This window comes from Helianthus annuus, chromosome 3 (assembly GCF_002127325.2).
Source record: "Helianthus annuus cultivar XRQ/B chromosome 3, HanXRQr2.0-SUNRISE, whole genome shotgun sequence".
Classification (NCBI taxonomy): domain Eukaryota; kingdom Viridiplantae; phylum Streptophyta; class Magnoliopsida; order Asterales; family Asteraceae; genus Helianthus; species Helianthus annuus.
Genome location: NC_035435.2, coordinates 152,651,370 through 152,674,197, shown reverse-complemented (window position 1 = coordinate 152,674,197; position 22,828 = coordinate 152,651,370). Strand labels below are relative to the sequence as shown.

General features: G+C 35.4%; 1 protein-coding gene across 1 annotated transcript; it reads right to left on the bottom strand.

Moving 5' to 3' along the window:
* Nucleotides 1–15,637: 15,637 nt before the first annotated feature.
* LOC110930085 (CSC1-like protein At1g32090) lies at nucleotides 15,638–20,816 on the bottom strand. Its single transcript, XM_022173316.2, has 11 exons — nucleotides 20,356–20,816; nucleotides 19,619–19,771; nucleotides 19,398–19,533; nucleotides 18,958–19,059; nucleotides 18,721–18,840; nucleotides 18,510–18,590; nucleotides 17,696–18,036; nucleotides 17,364–17,609; nucleotides 16,926–17,250; nucleotides 16,488–16,721; nucleotides 15,638–16,360 (listed from the first exon to the last, which is right to left on the bottom strand). The coding sequence occupies exons 1-11, from the start codon at nucleotides 20,667–20,669 to the stop codon at nucleotides 15,896–15,898; spliced, it is 2,517 nt and encodes an 838-aa protein (XP_022029008.1). The 5' UTR covers nucleotides 20,670–20,816; the 3' UTR covers nucleotides 15,638–15,895.
* Nucleotides 20,817–22,828: the final 2,012 nt, after the last annotated feature.

The window sequence follows — 22,828 nt, the reverse complement described above, 5'->3', positions numbered from 1 at the left end:
AATCTATTTTAGAGAAATACCTAGCTCCTTGCAATTGATCAAAAAGATCATCAATTCTAGGTAATGGGTATCGATTCTTAATTGTAACTTTATTCAATTCTCTATAATCAATACACATTCTCATTGATCCATCTTTCTTTTTCACAAACAACACTGGTGCACCCCAAGGGGATGAACTAGGTTGTATAAATCCTTTGCTTAGTAATTCATCTAATTGCTTTTTCAATTCTAGCATTTCGGTAGGAGCTAATCGATAAGGTGCCTTGGCTATCGGTGTAGTTCCTGGAATTAGATGAATTCTAAATTCTACTTCTCTGTCTGGTGGTAACCCGGGTAAATCTTCTGGAAATACCTCTGGGTATTCTGAGACTACAGGAATTTCCTTGAGTTCTTTGCCTTTAGTACAAATGATTACAGAAATCATATATACTATTCCTTGATTTCGTTCATAATTAGCAACTTTCATTACTGATATGAACTTTAATGGCTTCCTAGGTTTATCTCCTGAGATCTTAATTACCTCTCCAGTAGGTGTTTGAATTTCTATAGAATTTCTATCACATATGATTTGAGCATGGTTGGCTATTAACCAATCCATTCCTAATACCACATCAAACTCAGCTAATTTCATAGGTAATAGGTTTGCAATAAACTTATGACCTGAAAGTTCTATTTCTACTTTTTGCAAAACCTGATTAATTTTGACTGAATTCCCATCTGCAGTTTCGACTGTAAAAATCTGCCTAACGGTAGTTATTGGTAACTTAAGAGCTTGACAAAACGAAGTATTGATAAAACTTTGGTTTGCACCAGAGTCAAATAATACTTTTGCATAAACGTTGTGAACTAAAAACGTACCGGCGATCACATCCGGAATGAGTTCTGCTTCTTGAGTAGTCAGCTGAAATGCTCTAACATTCTTCTTAGTAGCTCCTTCAGCTGCCTTGGGTTTGTTGTCTGCTGGGTTGATTAACTTAGGACACTCTGGTTTGATATGTCCAGTTTCTCCACAATTGTAACAAATTATGGATTTCTTTCTGCAGTTTTCTTCCCGATGTCCGGTTGTTTTGCAAAAATTGCAAATTCTATTACATTTTCCAAAATGTCTCTTTTTGCAAATTTTGCAAAATGGCACAGTTGAAGATTGCCCTATTCCCCTTTTCTTGAAATTACTACTATTACCCATTCTAAATCCTTGGGTAATTTTCTGAGCTAGTTCCTTTTTCCTATCTTCGTCTCGTGTGCGTATCAGCTCATCAGTTAGGGTATTAGCTAATTCTACGGCATCGTCAATAGTGCGAGGTCTCGCAGCCTTAACGATATTGCGAATTTCACTAATTAATCCCCAAATATATCGAGAAATGAGTACTGGTTCTGGCGAAGCCAGATTAGGTACCACTCTCGCATATTCGAAGAATGTCGAAGTATAACCACGACAATCTACCCCGGTCATTCGATGATTGAGGAACTTATTTGCCATTTGTTCTTTCTCATATTCAGGACAAAATTTTCTTTCGACAAGACTTTTAAATTCGTCCCAAGTCATAGCATATGCTACCCGTCTGCCTTTTGCCTGTAGCACTGTGTTCCACCACTCTAGTGCTCCTTCTTTAAACAAGTTTGAGGCATACATGACTTGATCTACTTCAGCACATTTACTTATTGCAATTACTGCTTCGGTTTTCTCCAACCATCGCAGCGTTGCAGTTGCTCCTTCGTTGCCTGCAAATTCAGCGGGTTTACAAGCAAGAAATTCTTTGAAAGTGCAACCAGGCGTTGCAGACTTTCGCTTCTTAGGGCGCTGGGTGTGCTGAGGTTCATTGTCATGATTTATATGGTCATTGCCCCCGTTGATGCTATTACTGAAATTATCTTCAGTAGTATGTTTGCTAGGTACAATAGGTTGCGGATTACTTGGATTTTTCATAGCAGCAACGAACATTGGAATTGCGTTGGCTATTCCTTGGGCAACCATATTTTCTATATCTTGTTTAGTCATATATTGATCTTCTGGTTGTTGCTCTGAGTGATTAACTTCATTTACTGGTTCGTTATCGTTATTTGCCATCTGATGATAAGTTATTATGAACAATTAGCAATTAACAATAAATCAATTAAACAAATTATAACAATTAAAGCCAAAATTATCGATTTCTCGATTGCATTTTATATCAGTATAGTATGCATCAATACACACCGATATTTTACAATGTTTTATTTGTTATGTTACAACTGGTTTCACTATCTACTTTTACTATTATACAGGAATAATTCCACCACCCTTCTATTCGTCATCTCAGAAACGGAATTCCCTCTCGTCGTATTTCAAGGCAATCTGTCCTCCTATTTCCCTAATTCTATTTCCTGCATCCATTAACTCTTCACCAAAGTGGCGAAGTTCAGCCAGGTTTTCATTGCTCATCGGTGGATTAGGTAGGGGTTCTGGGTCGAATTGTGGAAGAAACGAGTAAGGACTATTGACAATGTTTTGGAATTGCCAATCGTTAGTCCACCATTCTTCTGGTTCTATAGGTTGGTCATGGACTATTGGTTCAGTGATTGTTGGTGTAAGGTTCATCGGTATTGGGTTTTCAACAGGATAGGTAAAGATACCTGAGTTGATAGGTTGCATAGTTTCACATTTTTCTAGTAAGGTATCTATTTGATCCTGAAAAGTAACTCTCCTGGTTTGATTAGAACTCTCTCCGACTTCTATCTGAGTTGGGTTAGAATCTTTTCCTATTTCTATTGCTATTTCCTGAGAGTACTGTTCAAACTGCTCTTCCATTTGCCTAACCTCATTAACTTCAGTTTCCTGTTCTTGTGGATTAGGGTTTTCCTGAATTATAATTGCTTTTCCTTTGTCTAAGGGTTTACTAGTTTTAGGGGTTTTTGTAACTGTCCTTCTCTTACGTATACGGCTTCCCCATACATAATTTTTCTTTGGCCTTCTTTTTGGTTTGGGTACTGGTGGAGTAGGGAGTTCTACAGGTTCATCCACATCAGCAACGTATCCCGTAAATTCATGAGAAACTTCAATATTTACTGGGTACAGATTGAGGTTCTGAAAAGCTTCAGAGATCTCGTTCATGCTGTGTAGCATATATGCAAAATGCACAAAATATCAAGTTAAAACTTTGGAACAAAGTTTACCAAATAAACACAGAAGTTTTATTGCATACTTATTTGTACAAAATACAGAAAACACTCAGTTTTATTTATCTACTTACTGAGAATTAATAATACTGTATTCAAGATACTTTTTCTTTAAAGATTAGCATTTTCTGCTACAGTAGCTAACATATACAAATTAGCCCATTTTTCATCAAATCTATCTTCCCAAGGTGATTTATCAATTAAATCCTGGGTTTCCTTTTTAATTTTCCTTTCTCTGATTTGCTCCTTACTTTTCTTAATAATCATACTCCTTTTTCTAGGAGAAAGCGGATTTTCATAGTTCGCTTTTTGCACAAATATTCCTTCCTCAGGAATTGTAGGGAGCTTTGAAATTTTAGGTTTAGACGAACTTCCTTTCTCATAAATTGATCTATCTGGTTTAAGATAGATATCTTGCAACTTCTGTTTACCCATATTGTAACTAACAAATAATCAATTAAAAGCACATAAACACATAATCACATAATAGTAATCAGGAAAAATTAAGTATCATTTAAATACTTAATTAGCTTAACTCAGTGGCTCTGATACCACCTTGTTTCTGTCACGGCCCCTGACCCGGTTTGACCCGTTTCTGGAGCTGTGGGACAGAAACCACGTGATATTTGTTTAATTGAGTTTTGCAGCGGAAAATTTTAAACATCAGGATCGTTGAAAAGCTAAATTTTTCCCGATTATCTTTATTTCACAATTCGGGATAAAACCCCGATAATTTACAATACATAAGTTTAGTGATAACTTCTTATTTTAAAACATCTTTATTCATTTTATACTGAGCCACTATTTTAAGCTTGAAATGCTCCTCAGCACTTTTCCTGATTTACAGCAGATCACCTGAAACATTTTTGAAAAAGATTTTTGTCAGCGGGGAAATACTGAGTGAATCATTCATTTTACTAAAAACGACACATTTGTTATAATTTACAGTATTAAGAGTTTTTACATATGTTTATTATCAACCAACATTTCAAGAATAGGTATTTGTCACAGACCAGCTCTGTGACTGTGGTCATATCACCATTGGCTGGCCCAATGAGTGACGTATGTCACAATTAGGCTCGCCCACCTAATGTGAAGGAAACAATAATAACAATACTGTGCACAATACCCCACATACCGGCTGTAATTTGGTGATTACATAAACTTAATCACTGTAATTATAACTCTGAAAAATGATTTGGAGTATTGTAAAACAGTTGATAAAAAGAGAATGACTCACATTGCAGATTTAGTGTTGATAGAATTTAGATTTAATCCCTGTTAACCTAATTTCATAATAAAGCATACAAAACAGGATTAGTGATCAATACAACGATTATGATAATTCTCCAAGATCAATTGTGACAATGAATGTCCAAGTGCAATACTTCGGCTCATTTATCAAAATGACAAACGATAAAGTATAGTACTTCAACTCGTATATCGAATTATCGACAACGACAAAGTACAATGCTTCGGCTCATTATCGAATTATCGACAACGATAAAGCATAGCCCAATGTGGCGGCACTTAGATATTCTTTGGGTATATTGATCCCGGAAACTGAATCGTAATAGCAATCGACTAATTACCCTGTTTTGCGGCAGCACCTCGATAATAGTGTGTGTGTGTTGGACTGTTTTGCTTATAACTCGGCCTATGTAACTCCGATTTTCGTCGTTCAAATGCCAAAATTCAAGTCCCAACCCCTGCTATTTATACTGAAATTTTGACACCGTCGCGTAGCGCGAGGGGTACCCCCTTAGCCGTCGCGCTACGCGAGTGACCACCCTATTTTCATAGAGTAGCCCTTCGTGCATGTAGGCTTGCTGTGTCGATGGTTTTATAAATTTCGAATTTTATAATGAGTTATGAAGATAATCGTTATTAGGGTTTTGTCCCCCCTGAGTTTTAGGGGCCCTGCTCCTGATTCTGATTGTTCTGGAAATTCTAGGGTTAGTGCAGAATTACTTGGGTGTCTCAATTAGGGTTTTCTTAATAGCTAATTACTATCCTAATTATTTAAATTTTAATGAGAGTTGTTACACCTGGGCTGCTGCAAACAGAAGATTCAGAGACGTGAACAAGAACAACATCGATCAGAGACGCGAACAAGAGCATCGATCAGAAGATTCAGAACTCAAAAGGTCCGTTCATTGGTTTAGTGTTAATTGTTAAATTGTTAGTCTGTTAAGGAATATTAACCAATTCAAATGGCATGAGGGGTTATTTGGATTTTTGTTTACACAGAAGTTGAGGAATATAAAAGATGAAGATCTCAAGTTGTCTTGTTATCGTCTTGAAAATTCACTCAAGTTTGAAGGGAGCTCAGATATTGATGCCAATGCACTATATATGGAGCTTAAGGTGCTGTTTGTTTTTTCTGAGGTAAAATGTCTACAGTCTGCGGACCACATCTGCAGACATCTGTAGCAGAAGTGCTGGACCAAATGTCTGCAGTGTGCAAGAAGAAGATTGTTTGTTTTTTATTTGATATGTTTTCTTCTCCTTAACTGACATGTAAGTGGCCGGTGTTTCGTCAAACTCTTATCAACCAAAAATACACTTCAGCAGATCATTCAACATCAAAAATCCTAAATTAGAAGTTCAGACAAAATCTTAAATTTCATCAATTTCATAAAAAATCAGTCAAATTAGAAGTTCATACGAAGATATAAGCAGATCATTCATGATTCAACATCAAAATCCTAAATTGAAAAAAAAAAACCCTAAATTGAACATACCTGAAGTAGGCTGTGGAGGAGGTGTCAACAGTGGGTGGAGCCCGACGGAGAAGAGGGGTGGCAGCGGGTGGAACCCGACGGAGAAGAGGGGGCGACGGAGATGGAGCCCGATGCGGAGAAGAAGGGGGCGGAGGTGGCCTCGATTGAGAAGAAGGGGGCGACGAAGGACGAGGTGGGTAGCCGGAGGACGAGGGGTGGAGGCGGAGGAGAAGAGGTGCGGCTGGAGAATGGATTCGCTGGTGGAGAAGGAGAAGGGTTTCACATGTGTTTTGTCTGAAGAGGTTTGAAGAGCTGAGGATGTATCTGCGCGAGGAAGAGCTTCAGCAGATGTTTTTTAATGGTTTGTCTTCTAAAAAACAAACACGCTGCAGACCCTTACGTCTGCGCGTGGTCTGTGTGGGGAAGACAAAAGAGGTTGTGAAGTACTTTTCTTAAAAAACAAACACCACCTAAGTTATTTCGTGCATCACTAACCAATAAATTTAGCAACCCCATAGCTGTTTTGGAGCATATGAAAGAACATGATTATTTCACAGAAGCATGCATTGCATATAAAATATTATTAACTATTCCAGTCACTCATGCATCTGTAGATAGAAGTTTTTCAAATTTGAAGTTATTAAAATCTTACTTACGATCTACAATGTCTCAAGATAGACTTAGTGGGTTGGCGATGATAGCTATCGAGAACGAAGTCTTAGATAATATAAATTGTGAAAAGCTGATTCAGCAATTTGCTATGAAGAATGTAAGGAAGACTGCACGAATCATTGGTTAACTATTAACTTATTAATTATTACGGTATGTAACTCATTAGCATACTATGATTTTGTCTTTATTATAATTGCATTGTTTATCAAATACTACAATTTTTGTTATTTTCGTAATTATATTTTTTATCGTTAAAGCATGTGGGCACATTTTTCAAGCTTGAATAGGGTACGTGAATTCTCAGAGACGCAACTGGCCACTGACATTTGCTTCCATTGTGCTGAAAATTTTCAACCGGGCCACCGTTGCAAAACGTCACAATTCTTGTTGTTTGAACCGCCATGGGCCGCTTTGACTACACCACCTATGAGTCGTGAGGACACGACCCGTTTTAAAGGGGTGGTTAATGCTATGGATCAACCATGACCCGATAAACAACCCACTTTTAGGTTTCACCAGAGCAACTGATATGGAGAAGTGTCTCAACTTATTTTCCTATAATTACTACGCATGCATTGTTTTCTGTTTTCTTAATCATCCACTATCCCTTTGCATTATCATCCATGATGCCATCCATCACGTAGCCGTGTTTATTTCAATTACGTAGTATTGTTAAATTAGTAATGAAGATCATAAAAGAATTTGGTAGCAAACATTTCTTTACGTTTATTTAGTTCTCTTCTTTTAGCTTTTAATCGGAGATAGCCGATCTCGAATCCAGTATCTATCAATAAAAATTGGTAGCAAACTTTTCTTAATTCTGTTTCTTTTTCTTTTTTTCTTCTTCGTAATTTCGTTGTATGATTTTTTCTGTCATATTTAATAAGATATACTAAACAACTTATTATCTATAGGATATAGATATATAACCTCGCTTTTACAAAACTAGTAAGTTTCACCCACACGATGCCGCAAGGAAAACGTATACTACAAAATTAAATATTATTTACAGCGGTATTAGATTAAGTTACACATTTGACGTCCTATGTTACGAAAAGATAAAGCTCAAAAACTAAGGTCGTGATATGGCTTAAAGGATACTAACACATATATTACTTTTATCGAAAACTATGGAAGCGAATTCCGATGCCAGTTCCGATAATAGATACCGGTACCGATATTCTTCGGTATCGGTTTGAGTCGTTACGATGCCGATCGAAAATCATAAAAACGGATAGTGATAACACCGATATCGGTAGCGATGTTGTTTTGGGCGGTATATGTTTGGTTTGTTACGGTACCAATACTTGGTATAGTTTATGATACTGCAGAAATATTTTATATTTAATACGACCCTGTTTTCAATCAAACTTAAATCGGGTTTGGTTTTTTTTCAAGTTAACGAACCGCAGTTATTAAAAAAGCATTAAATTAAACAAATTAAAGACGTACTTATACGATAATGAGCGAAATTAAAACTAGAAAGTTAAATAAAAGACACTTATTGCCTTATTGGTTTGGTTTCTATTTTGGGAAAGAAAAAGAAAATATGTAATATGGTGCCATTCTCTTGCTTTCAATTGACATGGGCCAGCATATATTAGGCTTTACTGCGAGGCCCACAGTGATAAAGAGGGTCTAAAAGTGTACAACCCAACTACCCTGATATTCGAACTTAATAGACAATAAATAATCAACTAGTTTTTTGACATCGCGCGTTGCGGCGAAACCAAACAAATGATAATGTAAAACAAACGTGATTTAAAAATAAAGCATGTTGTTTAGAAAGTCAAACCATTAGAAATATTTAGTTTATCATCGTACCGTTTTATAATACCAAATAAATACTTTATTTTGAGTACAACTTCGGTTTTAACAAAACTTATAACGGAATATCATGGAAAGAAATCAAGCACAACTATGTACTTAAGTTTTTAGAAAAAAAGTTATAAACGTAAATTATTAAAGAAGTATCAAATTAATCGATAAATTAATATGTGTTCAAAAAAAGAAAAAAACAATTATTAAGAAAACGGTAAAGGAAATATATGTTAAAAAAATATGTTATTAAAAGTAAATATAATAATAAACTATTATAATATATTAAATAATAAAATAATAAAAAACTATATATTATTATAAAAATAAAGTTACGGATAAATTACACTTTTCGTCCTTTATGTTTGTACCGGATTACAACGGATAACCTTTAACTTCAATAATTACAGTCATAGTCCTTTATTTGGAAAACCCGTTGCATGTTTCATCCTTTACCCTAAACTAGGTTAGATACTTCAGTTAACTCTGATCATATGCTTAGCACGTGAGGGCATTTATGTCCTTTTACCCCTGATTCATCCTACCTTATAAACCCCTCTTTCACCCTCCATCCTAAATTATGCTATCCAAGCCCCACCACCGCCACCACACCACCACCACCAAGTCCCACTACCACTGTCCACCAAGCTAACCACCTGCACTATTGTTTTGTTTCATTTATTTTACAAAGAAAACAGTACACGAAATGAAGTTCACCACCAGATAGATTACTTCGATTCAGTCAACTTCACACTGAAATCCCACATTTTCTTCAACTAACCTCCACAACCACCACCACCATATCCCAGCCACCGCCACCACCTACCAACAACCACCACCACCACCAGATCTGAATCTTGTCACAAACAACCCACCACTAGATCTGAAGCTTGTCCCTGTTTTTAACCGCCGCCATCCCCTCCTGCCACCACTACTAGACGCCGACACCGTCACCTCTTGCCACCCCCATCGCCGCCACATATGGATCAAATATTAGGGTTTGAAGGCGGCTCAGAGGTGGTCATTGGAGAAGACAAAGTGGTGAAGGTTTTTAGCTTTGGAGGGCATGTTTCAGACGCCGGTGGTTGTGGAAAATTTGGGGTGGTTGTTTCCCCATGCTCTTCTCCATCCTTGCACTCATTGGGGATGGTATGGTTTGCTAATTTGGGTGTTTTGTGTATAGGATTGTTGTATGTATTTGTAATTGTAATTTTGTATGAGGTTTAAGGGATTTTGTTGGAGATGTTTACCCCTGCTGCTTAGTCATTTCGAGGTTACATAAACCCTTATGAAATTCTCATTATCATTTTCTTGTGTCAATTGATAAGTGAGTGTTATTGGCTCACAGTTTAAGATTTATTTTTGGTTGGACAATTTGTTTACTTAAATGTTATTTTCTTTTATTATTTATACTATAAATAATTAAGTAAAATTACTAAACTACCCTTAACTAAATAGATTTAACTGAAAATTTTAACCTGGTTAGTTTAAAGGACGAAAGGTGTAACGAGTTTTCCAAATAAAGGATTGTGACTGTAATTATTGAAGTTAAAGGTCATCCATTGCAATTCGATACAAACATAAAGGACGAAAGTTGTAATTTACCCTAAAGTTACTATTCATCAATCCTCGACAACAATATATTTAATTGTAGCTGAAAAGAAAGTACAAGCTTACGCTCTATTACAAGAATTCAAAAGAAAAGAAAAATTCGAATTATGAAGAAAAATTAAAATTTTGATCACTCACGGAACTATATTAACTAGTGGTTTTCCCCCGCGCTACGCGGCAGGAACTCAGTTGGTATCGGTTCGGTACCAAAACTTGTTATAGTAGCTAAAAGAGAAAACTAAAAAACTAATGTCGTGATGCGCCCAAAAGGATATCGACACGTGTTTTATATCAATCGAAAACCATTAAAAAGATACCGGTTTGGATATTACCAATATTGGTACAGATGTTCGGTTGAAATTGGTTCAGTTCTTCACATATCGATACTCGTTTAGTTTACGGTTAGAAAAATGCATTTTTCTTAATATTATTATCAACACTCATATAGTTTACGATAAAAAAAATAAACTACTATTCATTGTCGGTTTAGTTTGATATTGTACGAAAGTGACATGATATCCATTTTCAACAAAAATCAAATTAGAAAAAAAATCCAAATAAATATAATATTAAAACTTTAGATTTATTATTCATAAAGTAAATTTATTATTCATAAGGTTAAATACTAAATTATTTAAGGTATCAAGGAGTTGTAATTTAAAACTTAAGTTAATATATTCAGAAGCTCATTACTTGTTGTGACATTATCGTAAATAGTATCTTAAATTTGTCCAATTCTAATACTGTTCATAAGAAACAACATGAATTGTTATATTATAAAATTTATTTTGTAGATTAGATGGTGTTAGGCTCCTCGGTATGGTTCCGTCTCCACCCCCGGCGCCGCTACATCACCGCCGTTCTCCCACGCCGCCCCCCCTCCGTCCCCCTCCGTCCCGTCGTCGCCGTCCGAGTTTAGCCGTTTGAGACGGACCAAACATGTGGGCCTCCCCCTCGGCGACGCCGTCCTCCCACGCCGCCCCCTCCGTCCTCATCCCGTCGCCGGCGTTCCTCCGGTCACCATACCGAGTAGCCTTAGAAGATATTTAACCCGATTACTCGAAACTCATGACAAACGTGTATTTTTTAATATAAAAATAAATATGTATTTTTAATGTGTTTTTTTTTTGTCGTCTATATGATTTAAATCAAGACCTCATCCCCTCTCAAACATAGGCTTTAATTTTGACAATAGACCACCCCATTGGTGTATTTTTAATGTGTTATACAATATTCTAAAAATGTAACAATTAAGTTTTTAAAACTAAGAATTTCTATTTATTACCTTTCAAAAAAAAAAAAAGAATTTCTATTTATACCCGTTGAAAAAGTTTATTCTATGTTTGACTTGTTTTACTCGAAAAATCTGGTTCTACTCATATGCTAGATTAATTAATCGTTATTTTTTTTTTCTAATATTAAAATACAAAATCAAATGTGCAAGTCATCTGTAAGTTACATTACTTACACGTAATCAACAAATGTATAGTTAAGTGTTTATAAAATAAAAAAAGCATAAAATTAAATAAGTTAAAGAATTATTTGAAATTTGTTATGTTTAATGTGACATTTTAAACTGCGACATGAATAAATATTGGAACATTTAATAGTGCTATAAGCTTTGTACAATCATCTCGTTCCAACCGATAATCTGCTATGGGTCGGGATGTGACATGATTAAGAGACGGTTTTCCTCAATGAAAGGAAGATTCCAAAACGATTTGAAACCAAGCCAATAGAGAAAGACACTAGGTATCTCAACAACAAAGCATCGAATCACATGACGCGTAATCAAGCTTACTTATTTGGACTTAATAAATGAGTCACGGGAAAGGTGAAATTCGGAGATGGATTCTGTATTGATATATTGGGAAAGGGATCGGTATTACTTGGAGGGAAAACAGGGAAGCGTCGCTTGTTGACCGATGTTTACTACATACCTAGTCTACAAAGCAATATTATAAGTCTTGGTCAAGCAACGAAAGGTGGACATGACATTCACATGAAACGCGATTTGCTAAGCATTCATGATGATTCAAATAAGCTTATGATGAAGGTAACAAGGACCAAGAAACGTTTGTACAAGATTAGCATCAAGATAGCACGCCCCGATACACTAGCTAGTATGATTGGAGTGAAGAATTTTGCGGGTGGGGATTTACAACGAGTTGGACTGAAAGATGATAAGCCAAGTATGAGTCAGAATCCACTAAAAGATCCAAGTTCAACTATTGAACCCAAAATTCGAAGTCTAAAGAAAAATGTTAGAAATTCAAAGAAAATGTCAAGCAAGAGATTCAAGACCAAGGAAGTACGTGAAATGATCACAAGAAGCAGGTGTTTGTTCAAGCTATGTGGTGCCCAAAGAACACACTGAAGAGATCATGAAGAGCCTCGAGTGAATCAAGATAAAGACGACATGCTTGGAGTTGAAGACCCGCCTATTTTGAGTCGGAAATTAGGGGCTGATTGTTGGACGTAATTCCCTATCACAAGGCAGTGACGGGTTGGGCCGAATTCTAAGCATATGGATATTGGGTTCAAGTACTTAATTAATCAATTAGTTAGAGATTAAATCAAATGAGTTGTATTTTGTTTATGACAACTAGTTAGATTATATATAAACATGTGGGTTTTTTTTATGTCTAACTAGTATAATTTGGACCCACATAAGGTTATTTTACTATTAGTATTTAATTAATAATTAACTAGTGGATTTTCTCGCGCGTTGCGGCGGGAAGTTAGTTGGTAGCGGTTCGATTCAATAAAATATCAATACCATAATCGACACTTTGTATAGCGACCAGAAGATAAACCACTAACAATAAAGTCATGATATGCTCAAAAACATATCGACACATGTTTTACATCGATTAAAAAAATATAAAAATAAAGATCGATAAAGGTTTCAAAAGTATAATATTGGTACCGATGTTCTTTCAAAATTAACGTGGTATCAATGTTGTTCGGACATTATCAGTTTTGTTCGTCACCGACACTTGCTATATCTTATGTGTAAAAGGTACTCTATACTGTCATCAAAGGCGTTGAGATAGTTTTGATTCGGTTTGTCATAGTGATAACAAAAAATAATCAATTATAATTGACTCAATCAATTTTGAACAACGCTTTTATCAAAACACGGATAAAATAAGCATGTCGCAACAGTATATTAAGGGAATTATAAAGCATTATACTATATTATCAGAATAACGAAAGAAGGTAAACGACATTAATTTATAAAACATCGTATCTTAAATGTTATAAAAGAAAAACAAAACGTGTCTAAAATTAGAATAAAAAAATAAACAAATACATAATAAAATTATATCAAATAAACATAGTCGCGGAGTTAGATTTTTAAAATAAGCTAACTAACACAACTTATTGAAAAAAACAAATTAAATAATGAATAAAATTTCATTAAAAGGGATTACTAAAAATATAAATGCTAAAAAATAAAATAAAAATAAATATGTTTTGCCCGTAAATACCGGTATCGTATCTGATGCGGGAATATCAAGTGTCGACTCAATTATGTAATGAAATAAATCCACATTTAGTGTTCATTAAGTTTTGTTTTAATTTATGTCCATTGAGCTGATCATAAAAATTCTATATAAGTTCTCATGTAATTTGTATTGGGGGATAGTTTTGAAGTTTTAAAAAATAATTGTTTGACTTCTTTTCAAATTCTTGTCTTTTGGGGGACGAATTTGGGGGTTTGGGAAAAGATCTTCGCGGGTATTCTTAGAATCAACATGTTCGATCTTCGTTGTCCGTATCACGCGCTACATCAGTTGGTATCAGAGCTAAATTCCTGGCTCAAAATGGCTTGTGAGAAGGATTATCGCTTGTACCACACTCTACCATGTTTTGATGTATACGAGGATGAGCAATGGTATTCTTGGGCATGCGACGATGATTCGGGTGGTACCAATAGTGTGCTCACCATTAGACATGACCACAAAAAAGAGTCGACGATCATGGGAGCCGGTGATGACGAATCAAGTTTCAAAAGTCATAGCGTTAAGGGTGATGGTCCTACTATGGTAACAGGTGGTCCATCGGCTACATTTGGAACTCAACCTGTTAGCATGGGGGGCTTGCAAAAAAATTTCATGAGCAAAGCAATGAAGTCGAAGGCATTAAGAAACACAATAGATTTTGGTGCTTCTCAAATTTACTTTTGTACAATTTTAAAAGGTAATTTTCCAACAAATAGTTTTGAGGAAATTATTTTGGATGATGAAAACCATGGTATACAAAATTCTCATGCTGTAAAAATCTGGTACGAGGTTCTATTTGAAAATTTGGTTGATGGCCAGATTGTGGAGGTTGGAGAAGCTATGTCGTCAAAAGATGCCCCTCATATTGATCAAAATGAAGAAAAAGTTGTTAAACTTGATGGGTATTTTGTAAAAAAAAAACAATGAGGTCCATGGTTTACGACTATATGGTTATTTAGTTGGAACTATATTAATTGAGAGGGTCAAGACAATAGTGAACAAGAAATGGTCCTATGCTCCGTTCGACCCAGGTGGTACAGGTTCAGAGTCAAATGAGATAACCCGTGAAGTAGAACTACTTGGGCGGGCCTTGATAATAATCGAAAAGAATCGGACTGATGTTCCTTTCGATCCAGGTGGCTTTAGCCTGGGACAAAACTCGAGGTCGAGTTTTTCCAAAGGTGGGGAGAATGATGCGGGAATATCAAGTGTCGACTCAATTATGTAATGAAATAAATCCACATTTAGTGTTCATTAAGTTTTGTTTTAATTTATGTCCATTGAGCTGATCATAAAAATTCTATATAAGTTCTCATGTAATTTGTATTGGGGGATAGTTTTGAAGTTTTAAAAAATAATTGTTTGACTTCTTTTCAAATTCTTGTCTTTTGGGGGACGAATTTGGGGGTTTGGGAAAAGATCTTCGCCGGTATTCTTATAATCAACGTGTTCGATCTTCGTTGCCGTATCACGCGCTACATCGGTATCGGTACCAAAAAACGGAGAAAGTAGGTACCAATACCGAATATACCCGGTACGGTACCGGTTTGGTGCCGGTACCCGGTACCAAATGCTCATCCCTAGTTGGTATTAATTGGATATAATACAGTAGCAGTAAAATATCATTACAGTATGTGAGAAATTACAAATCTAATTTGTTAAAAAAATATTATTTAATCTAATATAAAGAAATATAATTAAAATAAAAGCTATATCTAATATATATAAAATAATAATATTCAAATAATACTAAAAAATCTCTTTGAACACACTATTCATCAGCACTTGATATTAATATGTATAATAATTAGGAGTTCGAGTTAGTCTCTAATTACACCGAGTCATTGTCTATATAACCTAATCAAATTTGTGATTTTGGTTATGACTTTCTAATCAGTTTTAGAGTTATATTTTTTCTGGTTAATAAGATTGAGAGTTATACAATCCAAATTCATTGTGTGTTCTTTGTTTGATTATCAATTGGGACTTAACCTCTCACACACACTAACAATATATTTGATATATACATTATTTTAGTTTTTTTTAATCAGTGTTTGAAAGTGGACGTAGCATTTGAGAGAAAATGAGTGTGTTTGAAATATAGGTGGAAAGTGCATGCATTTGTGATCCTTTTAGATGTTTCAATGCTTTAACATAAATGGAGCATACCCTATAGCATATAAGTTTAATACATAATCAAGTGTTGAGTTTGTTTTGTCTAATATTTGTTGTTTTGATTTCACTCCAACAAGATGAACCAAGACAGGTCATATGAACAAACCCATACATCAATTAAATCTATCAACCATTAATATTCACAGCACTATCTTGTAAAACTGGTTAGCATTTAATGCAAGTAAACATACCCAAGTTGACCGGGCCTCAGGCTCGAGCTCGAGCTTGAACTCAATAATGATAGTAACCGCGTGGTGACTCCACAACATAGTCCTGCGCATCGTGTTGTGTTGCTTCATAGAGATCCATATTATAGTGAAATATGTTCTCATGGTGTTCATATCCATAATGATAAACATTAGCCGGAGGTCCGAATTCATAGTGCTGAACTGTTGCAGATTCTTCATGTTCTTGTTGATGTAAGTCATGTGAAGGAGAAGGGGAATGGGAACGAGAAGCGGGCTTGGTTTCTGGTTGGCTCGGGATGCGATCTGGTGTTGCGGGTTGACTTGGGATATGATCTGGGGTTGTTGGTTGACTTGGGATGGTATCCGGGTTCTTGTCGACTTTGACCTCTACCAAATCCACTTCTTCAAAAGAATGAAATATCGGGTGCAAGTACGCGTCGGCCAAGTAAGACCTGAGGTTGAGTTCGGGTTCGGAAGTTTTGTCTTGTGTATCCTTTTCCATGGCTTCCTAAAAAAAGAAACACCAGTAATAATAAGTTTTTCTGATCTTATTCACAAAGATTTTTTCAAAAAATGAACAAAAAAAAATATCCGTTTTGACCTGCTACCTAAATTTCCAGGCTGACTCGTCTTACCTCGAGAGGGTATTCTCGGAAAGCAGGCTCAAATCGGTTTTTGCAATATTTGTGGAATGTTAGGGTCAAAATGGGTAACGCGACAAGCAGTGGAGTCGAATTTGCAGCCTTTTTTGTGCTGAGCAGTCCCAGCAAAAGCAACTGAGATATCAATAAGCTTGCAATTATTCGGCTATGAACATGTGGCCAAAATGCAGCAGCGCTCTCGTATCGTTGATTATACACATTGATTATCTGTAAAAGAATAAGAAAACGTTAAAGAGGTTGCAATTTCAACCCATTTATTTTTCTGACCGGTCATACGTGTAAAAATCAAAAAAAAAAAAAAAAAAAAAAAAAAAGCTGCTCAAACAAAAGCCTGCAAATTGGTACAACTAGAAACTGTATAAATGAACTATGTTATTGTAGAATCAAGAACAACGGCACGATAAAATGTACCTGATGGCGGTAAACGAAGTAAGCAAAAGCAAAAAAGCCGAGGATAAAAGGAAGAAGAATCGGAGTAACAACAGCATACACGATCCCCATTAAGAAGTATAACTGAAGAGAAGGGATAGTTTCAGGAAGATCCACACTCCCAGGGTCCATCGCCTTTTCTCTATCACGTTCCGTTTTTACAATAAACATATTCTTGAGATGATATATCACCAATGGCTTTAACCGAAGAATCTCAGCAGCAATTCCAGCCCACCCATCAACCATTATATAAGTAATAAAGAAAGTAGCTTTCATAGGAATGGATACACCAATGGTCCTTGGTATCCTGCATAAATATCAACGATTGTTTGTCATATAGTTTCGGTGTTTGACTATTAGTCAAATGTTTAAACTGCCTATTAGTCAAGATAAAACAAAGAAAGTGTTTGGAAACATTACTGTGTAGGGGATTGGTGAAGGAAAGAATCAAGTTGTTCAAACGCGGTTCCGGTTATAATACTCCCTAAAAACACATTCACCAGCATGAAATAATAGTATTTTGCAGCCGTTCGCCTCTCCAAAACCGAAAACGCCACATGCCCTTCGACTTTTGACATAACCATAAGAACAGAAGGAAGAATGTACAGAAAAAACTTCAAAGCAAAACCAGGAAGAAAACCCTGAAGGAAAGACTTTATAAATTTCCTACAAACAATAATTAAAATCCAATTATTTAAAAAAATATATAAACCGAAAATGTATTAACCAAAAAGTTTTTAAACTTTACTTACAACTCAATTACAGGCCTGAGAAAAGGAGCTACTCTTTCAAGACCTTCAAGATTTGCAAGCGATTGAACGAATGCGATTGGTATCATGTAGAAGAATACTAGTGCAAAGACCGTTAATGATATAACTAGTTTTCTGATGCTTAAAGAAAAAAAGGGTATAGCTAGATTTTTCCAGTAAACATCACGAGGTTCCGGGGCCCAGTTTGTTAACCAAAGAGTCGGGTTCTTGCTTTGTTGTGTTTGTGCGCACACAGCCGCCCCCCAACGAGAGTTGAATGATACAAATGCAGCTGGCATTATACATTTTGGATCTTTTAGGACTTTCTGGCGCTCCATTGACAACTATTGTTTCAATAATGTAAAATAAGAGAAACAAACATATAAGTAACGAGAAGTTCTTCTTCGTTAAAAAAATTAGATGTAAATGTAAATCAAGATATCAAAGGAAACAAGTCAAACGGGTTGAAAGTTGACCGAAGTTTATTTTTGATGAATTCAACCTTTCAAGTCGGTTTTATTCAAAACCTTATATTATTCACAATTAATGCATTATTAGTTTTAAACCAGAAAAAACGACAAAAAAGTGTTTACATGCCGACCCAACAGGTACTAGTAGTAAGTCCCGTTTCAAACTGAACCCGTTTTGACCTTTGACAAGTTACCTAAACCACTGACCCACCCATCTTTTGTCACCTTTACACGAATCGGGATCCGAACTTTTTCACCGTAAGAAACAAAAGTGTACATATGTTTACAAATGGACTAGAAATTATAAGGAAAAAACCATACACTAGTATGAACAGAAGTCAACTCACATATTGGTCAAACTCTTTAACTTGTTGTTTGTAGTATTCAATGGAATCAACCTTTTTCCCCCAAAGTCCAAGAAATCCCGTCTGAGGGTCGAAAAGATTATGAAAATTAGTATCTTACAACATATACACACGCACACACACATACACGAGACTTGTGATATATTGAGACTTCGTTGTATAATGTATACAAGTTTATAGAAAAAGGAGCTACCCTTAAGGTTGGCCGTTTTTCAGGATGTCTTTCAAACTTAAGCTGGTTGTAGTCTAACCAATTTTGCAGTCGATGTCTTCTGTTAACGAGCCTACCAAACCTGTTTGCATTGTAGACAACCTAAATAACAGGAATACAGTATGACGGTTACATAATATTATAACAGTTGAGAAAAAAAGAATTGGGAAAAGGACAATATGATATCAGGAAGTTGGTGAATGTATGTCTCTGTATTACCTGGTGACACAAGTAGTGATTTGCGTGATTCTTTTTAAAGAAGCTGTCCACACTTTCGGATACAGACTGGCTCGACCCATGAGGCATGTTCCGGACCAGAACCTTCCAAACAAATTTCAGAATGTTAAATTAAAGAATTAAAGGTTGCAAAACGGGCCGGTCAAAACAGGTAGTTTGTGTTTGTGGAGTGAACCGAAAAAGCTTCATGTGCAAACTATTAAACCAATTTATAAATAACTTCTGTGTTAAATATTAACTATATAATTACAATAAGAATTAAAAAAAAGTAACAAGCAATTAAGGAGGCATCATGGTTTAAAAATACAACTTGGGAGACATTTGACCTGGACCTGATCGACCCATTTGACTTTTAGTCATGGCAATTTTGATCCGTTAACCTTTTTGTAACACAAGGGTAATCAATTGTGCCTGCCACTCACCGTAAATTGCTCTGCTCGCCTATGTTTTGACGCTATAAAGCTCATTCTCATCGATGAAACCGTATCATACTCCTTGTACAGCATGTAGCAGATCCAACATGTGAAAGCATACATCATTGAAATATGTGCAAAAAATCTGAAATCGGAAGATATGGCCTTGAATCATGCACATTTCTTGCACGCGTAAATTTTTATATAAATCACAAAGAATAAAAACTTACTTCAGAGATTTAGGTTGAATGTTTGATATTGAAAGCTTGTCAATGTCACTGACCACCAATTCTTTGCTGAGAAAAAACAAAGTCCCACCCGAGACGTTGACTGGAACTAGAAACAAGAGTGCGACAAGAGTGATTGGTCCGAAAATCTTTAACCTGTAAATATCATAAAACGATGTTAGTAACCGATTATTGAATCTTTTAACTAGACTCAAAAGTAGTTTGTTTGACTATTAATCAAATATATCATTCGCCATCCGATATTGATAAAAGAAGATAATACTGCAGGCTAGAATCAATCACTAATAACAATGGAAACTGGCATCTAGGAGATAGGAGACATTAAAAATTCCACAAATTTAAGAGTATTAACCAAACCCTATGTAGAAAAACAGATTCAAGAGTATTCAAGAATGAAAATTCTCAAAAAATTACATAAAAATCCCAACTTTCACAATCTTTTCTCAACAAGAATTCCCAATAACAGTAAATAAAAGAGCAGTAAAAATCCCAATACTTACAATCTTTTTCAACAAACTAACAACTAAACATGACTATATGACTAATGAACCTCAAATTATGAACAATTCCACCAAATCAACCAAAACCCATGTACAGAAAAGTATCTAAAACTCCAGATAATGTAAATTCTCAAAATTAAAAATAAAAATAAAAATAAATCTAGCAAATCAAGAAAACTTATATGAAAAAAAGAAGCATCCAATCAAGAACTAAGGTACCCAAGAACATAAATCCTCAAGAAAACAGCAGAATCAAGGCCAGCATGTTCAATGATCTCAGGCTCCTTCATCTTCATAGCTTGAGGCATCCAATTAAGGAAAGTAAGATAAGTAAAGAAATTGAGATTAACAATATTCCCAACAAAATTCCTGGTGTGTCTTGGGCTGGTTCTAGCACCATTAATGTACCATTTGGGGAAGTAAACTCTGTCATTAACTGGTTGAATTCTGAGAATTGCAAAAGCCAACAAGAATGCAAAAGCACTGATAATATTGATCAAAGCAGACACACCAATGTCTCCAAGACTTGCCATTGAAAAGGTGGTAAAAAGAATGAGAAAATGGATAGAGAATGTGAAGTTAAAAAGTCTTCTTTTTATTGGGATTAGAAACAGAAACAGAATAGTTTTTTTTTTTTTTTTTTTTTTTTTTTAAGTTTTAAGTGATCTTCTCTGGTTTTGGTGTCATGTGGGAGTATGGATATGAGAATTATATATTGTTTTTTATTTGTTGTTATTTTATATTTTAATGTTTGTATTATTGGGAAAAGTTTAAAGATGATATGCTGGATTTATTCTGTGGTTTGATTTGCTTATGTTTTTGGGAAACTATCGAGTTGACAAAAGAACAGAATTTTTGCAGCATTCTTGAATCTCGGGTGTGTTTTCTTTATTTAACTTACATTTTCTCATATAACTCTTTCAAATTATTTTTTTTTCTGATTTTTATACTCTTTTTTCGAATAATTTTTATTTGTTTTTGTGTGTTAATCTGATTGTGCACAAATGAAGATTTTTTAAATGCATTTATATGTCCATTGCATGAACTTTAATATTTTGTGTCTAATCTTTAATTCTTTATATATATTTTTATATTTTATATTTACCTTTTAGATATATTTTATGTTAATTCCGTGTGATGTAAAATAAAGGGAAAATATAAAATAAAAAGTTGAAACGATTAATAAATTTGAGAGGGACATATTTGGATTTCCAACTATTTTCTCTTAAAAGTAAAACACTAAAATGTCTTTTTTTTAGCTTTTTATATGCCAACATATTGTTAAAGTTTTGTAACAAACTATGTAGAATAAAATTTATCAACCATAATAGCATACTTCTATTTTCTTTACCAATCATAGCTAGTGACATGGGCCGACCCATATAGAGTGGGTCGGGATCGCCGGACCCCAATGTTTTAAAAAAATTAGTAAATTCGGTATATTAAATTTATAAGGACCTCATAAATACAATTAGGTGGACACCTTAGAAAGAAAAAGAAAGCTGGCGTAGTGGTAAACCCTTTTTTTTTTTTTACCAAAAGAGGTCATGAGATTCTTATATAGTTTGTTTTTCTTGTTTTTTACGCGATGAATTTAATTTATCTCCAATAATCTATTTACTATTTAGTGTAGATTGATTAGGGGTGTTAAAAAAACTTGTGCCTCGCAGCTCGCTCGAAAAAAGTTTAAAAAAAGCTCAGCTCGAAATTGGCTCGGTTGTAAACGAGCCAGCGCGACTCGGTTCGTTTGTAAACGAGTCGAGCTCGAGCTTGGCCTGGCTCGGCTCGTGAGCCGCTCGATAAGATTTACATCCTTCATTTTTTTTGTCCTACATCGCTCAGAAGATAAAAACTAATGGAGTATCTCCCTTATAAAGAAGGTAAAAACAATGTACAAAGTGAGCTAATTGTTTATACTTGCATATTTAGCCATTTGGTTAAATTAAAATGCAATTATGGCCCTTAGTCTATGAAAAGATTATTTTTCAGGGCTTTTTAAGTAGTAAATTTTGCGGTCCTTTGTTAGTTCGAGCTAGATCGAGCCGAGCCAAGCTAGCTCGAAATTTAATCGAGTCGAGCTCGATTTGAAATCCGAGCTCGAGCTCGACTCGGACCTAAAGATTGATATAAAAATGTGTACATATGTTGATAATTTTATGTTTTTTTAATTGTGACTTTCTTTTTTAGTGACCCAATGTCACACCGTCTAATCGGCGACCCGTCTAATCGGCGACCCTAGCCAAGTCTGCTCAGACTTACGTTGTCTTAACCGGGCCCGCACTGGGTTGACCAGACTTGGTTACGGCGTTCCCCCGGAAACCGTACTGCCTCCACACGAGTTGCCTCGCTGAAGTAACAGCCGGATGAAAACCGGGGTGCGGCTAAATCGAACCCCCCTCATGTATTCCTTTTTATTGCATTTAATAGGGGTAACTTTGTAGAATCTATATATATTAATAAATGAAAAGGATTTGGTCTATGTGGCATGTGATGGTGGAACAATTTGCTGATGTGGCATGTTATGGTGAAAGATTTAGGTGGGAAGCAATCTCAATGTTCCATTCTCTATTTTGTTCTCTATTTTGGATGCGGGATCCGCCAAGGTATCGGGTCGGATCAGTTTGATTTGGATCCCTTATATTTTTTGAACGCTTTCTTCCTTCACACAATTCCATCAGATCTCCTTCGTCTC

Excerpts from the sequence above, each read along its gene's own strand:
- LOC110930085 (XM_022173316.2), bottom strand. The coding sequence starts at position 20,669 with ATGGCAAGTCTTGGAGACATTGGTGTGTCTGCTTTGATCAATATTATC. Across the intron at positions 18,591-18,720 it reads AAAAACGGCCAACCTTAAGG|ACGGGATTTCTTGGACTTTG; the intron begins GTAGCTCCTTTT and ends TTCGACCCTCAG. Across the intron at positions 16,722-16,925 it reads ACTTCGTTTACCGCCATCAG|ATAATCAATGTGTATAATCA; the intron begins GTACATTTTATC and ends ATTCTTTTACAG.